General features: G+C 40.6%; 1 protein-coding gene across 1 annotated transcript in view; it reads left to right on the top strand.

Annotated features, from left to right (window-relative positions):
* Positions 1 to 2,760: 2,760 nt before the first annotated feature.
* LOC137973944 (uncharacterized) overlaps positions 2,761 to 3,758 on the top strand; it is a 3,808-nt gene continuing 2,810 nt past the window's right edge. Inside the window, exon 1 of the mRNA XM_068820850.1 lies at positions 2,761 to 3,024. Coding sequence (XP_068676951.1) covers positions 2,761 to 3,024 — 264 coding nt within the window. The remainder of the gene's footprint in view (positions 3,025 to 3,758) is intronic.

Raw genomic sequence — 3,758 nt, 5'->3', positions numbered from 1 at the left:
AGAGGATGGGAACGGAGACGAGTATGCATTCATTGACTTGTTGTTTGAGTTTGCCACTCACAATTTAAGAGCAACCTATTGATTAATTAACCCTTTCACTCCCAATATCTAAGAGTGAATTCTCCCCACCGGCTGCCATACAATGCTCTTATTGCCAGTGTTGAGAATTTGCCAATGTGTTTAAGCAAAAACCCTCAAGTGATAAATTGAAATTTTCTCAACTCTTGTGTACTTGTCAATGCAAGGAGAAAGAAAAAAAAACATATACATGTCAATTGCTTTTTGGGAGTGAATGGGTTTAATTAAGTGCCGTGATCAGAAAACGTGGAGGGAATATACATTTTTTAATCACAGCCTTATTCTTTAATTTACATAAACAGTGCATTGGTTGCTCCATAATTATGAGAAACACAGTCATGTAGGTTTGCATCATTTAAGAATGGCTGTACTTTGTGTTGGAGAAAATAGCCTTGAGCATGCAGAGGGCCCTATGTTTCAAATATTTTTCTTCAATTGGTTGAAACAAGGAATAAAATCTTTGATTGGAATCCAAACTGCTTCATGCTGAGAAGTCAAGCAAGTCCTTCCAAGAACTTGACTGTTTCTCCAACAAATTACTTGAAACATAAGATCAAAGGCAACTCCTTCCTGGTTTACGTTTAAACCCTTAGGCTAGATACTAGTCACCCTTTTATTTAACTTTAAGCAATCAGCACTCACTGACAGAGGCAGATAATATTGTCTCCATAAAGGTCATTCATTGATGATACATCACAAAGAAGCCACAACACTGTCGGGGAGCATCTCGCCGCAGACAGCGTCATGCGACAGGCAGAAGATTCCATTGCTGCCAGCTCTGCAGGCGATGTGCTATCAAGCATAGCATCAAGACTGCGTAGCAGACGCGGAGAGTCGCAGGTTCATCCCGAAGAGCCCACTAGGGCTAGCAATCTCACATTTGTCACCCATGGAGTTTAATTTTGATCTCTTCCTCTACGACACATTAAAACTGCCTCACGGCCTCTTCCAAGATGACGGCAATGCAGAGAAGACTTTTGAAACACTGGAAGAGTGTCAGGAATACTGTCAGCGTTTTATCCAGGAGGCTGAGAGGAGGAGGACAAGGATACAGGCACCAGAAGGAGATAGAAGCCACGAAGCTAGGCGAAGTTTGTCCAAGACCGCCATGTTCAACAATATTGGAACATCCCTGACTGACATAATGACCACAGGAAATGTAGCATTTGATGCTCATCTGGCGGACTTAAAACTCGACATGTTTGGAAACGTCATGTTCATTAGGGCACCTTCTTGGAGCGATCTTGCCGTCCAATTCACCCACGGTTACCCAAGGCGACTGATAACTGCTTCACATGCAGGGATTTTACCTGGTAATCTGACAGTGGCTGCCAAAATATCGAATCAGGCCATCAGAAGTCTTTCTACTGGTAAGAAGACGGAAATGTGTTCATTAATTAAATCAATAGAATCTTTTCAAATGGTGTGCCAATGGCAATTAAAACAATTTGTTTTTGATTCTTTATTGAACTCTACTTTCTCAAAGACTGTTCGAGGAACTAAGTATCATGCAATATTAGGCAACTTTAACCATGACCATCTCAAATTTGAAAATCACCAACAAACTGAGGATTTCTGAAATTATTGTGTCAGTTCATTGTTTTCAACATCAGATCTTGCAACCTCTAATAATTACACAACACTCTGAAACACTAATTTGATAACATTTTTTTCAACTCATTGGAGTGTTTCACAATCATTGGTAACATAATTCGTGATATGACAGATCATTTGCCTACGTTTCGTACCTGTGATAAATGATGATTGTCAACTCTCTCCCAATTCTGTGAAAGAGAAAATAGAAGATATAATCCACAGGACTCAATAAGTGAATTTTAGGCTACTGATGATGAAAAACTGTCACTTCTCACCAAATCAAGATCCCTCACTTACATTTTGCTCTTTCTATGAAGAGATTTCTGCTATTATTGACAAACATATCCCTGTTAAACAACATTGTAAGGGGAAAAACCCTGGTTTACTCCTGCTTTGAGAAAATCTACGCATGTCAAGAATAAATCATACAAGAGATTTTTAGAGTGTCAGGAGACTGGAGAAATATTGCAACAACTACTATCTTGATAATTATGTAGGCAGGGATAGTTTAAACAAATAGTTAATTTTAAATCATTGTAAGGCAAATTTAGCTCAATGATTAATACCTCACCAACTTTCGCAGGGGACATCGCAGGATTCATATCACGCAGTATGGTAAAGGGACTTGGACTCACGACCGCAGAACTTATGTTGGCAAGGACTAGTGCGATCAAATACGCAGGGAAACATGACAAGCCAGCACGCTTATTGGAACTCATGGTTAGGTACGGCATGGATTTCTTAACAGTAACACCTTTGAGTCAAGACAGAATCAAGGCCCTTCGCACCACCAGTCACAATTACTGGAATCAAGTTCTTTCGACTGAACAACCCTACATAGACACCCCAGGGGAAGAGTCTTCGAGCGATTCAGACAATTCCTCACAGCTAAAAATCAGTTGGGATCCCAGAGCAGAGTGTCAAGGCTTACCTCAGCCCACCAGCAGCAGAAGAGATACTGCAGTGCAGAGGCAAGTCCAATGCTTGGTGGGCCGTTTCATTACCACCAGAACCACTGTGGAAAGCCGCGTTGTGGGTGCAACGACTACCATAAGCAAAGATCGACGCCCGAGTGGCACGTCTGGCATGGTGCGGAGAAGGAAACAGGGCACGCCACGTCGGACGGCAACGTTGACCGCTTCAGCCACTTCAGAAGGTGAAGCAGGACCCAGTCACACTGTGCCAGAGGAAACATTGCCAGACGAGCCCACTGCACCTGCCCCACCAGACCCGAGAGAGCTTCTACTTCGAGTGGAAGGTATTGAGCAGAGGAGGGTACCTAAAAAGGACAGCCTTCAACGCCTCGCACAATTCCTGCGAGAAAAGCGGCCTTGTCCACACCCACTTGAGGTAAGTTTCTTAGAAAAAGAAAACAAGCAAAGATTGCAATTTTGTGGAAAGCAGTGTGCAATGTTTTAGTGCAGTACTCTTGAAGTTTTTGTCAAAGTAGAAATTAACTGTACTTGGTTATTTTCAAAAACAAAAAAACTTAAATTGAAGACATTGGTCTGCAATAGCCTGGAATTCCCTGCCTCGACCAGTTAAGGGCGTAAAGGATCATCAAAGATTTAACAACAAACTTTGTTCCTTTCTACATTATTATTGACAACACTTCTTTATTATTGTTTATAATAAGATGAGGCTAATTTGTAATATTTTTGTAAGAATCGATTTATTATTATCTGTATTGAAATTTATGCTAGGGCTTCTATATTGTCTAATTTGTAAATATTTTAAAGTCACACTCATCCCAGGTCCACATCAGCTTTATGCTGCCAGTAACTGACCTGTGTTATCAAACAAAATGTATGTAGTTATATGTATTCACCAGAAGCTTCAAAGTAGTAGTTATTATTGTTTGGTTAAATCTAGATATTATCACTTCAAAGAGATCTCTTTAAGCCTCAGAAAGCGCACTTGCTTCTGTTGCTGTAGAGCAACGTCATCTGGTTGTTATTAAGTATAAATAAGTGACATTCACAAGGAAACTGTTTGTTCTATTATTCACTGAAGTGACACCAACTTGGGAAAAGACTTCTTTCATTTTACTCCCCAGTCTTGCAATTGAGCTAGTGCCTATTGCG

This window comes from Montipora foliosa, chromosome 10 (assembly GCF_036669935.1).
Source record: "Montipora foliosa isolate CH-2021 chromosome 10, ASM3666993v2, whole genome shotgun sequence".
Taxonomy (NCBI): domain Eukaryota; kingdom Metazoa; phylum Cnidaria; class Anthozoa; order Scleractinia; family Acroporidae; genus Montipora; species Montipora foliosa.
Note: the sequence above shows the minus strand (reverse complement) of the source record. Positions and strands in the feature narration are given on the sequence as shown.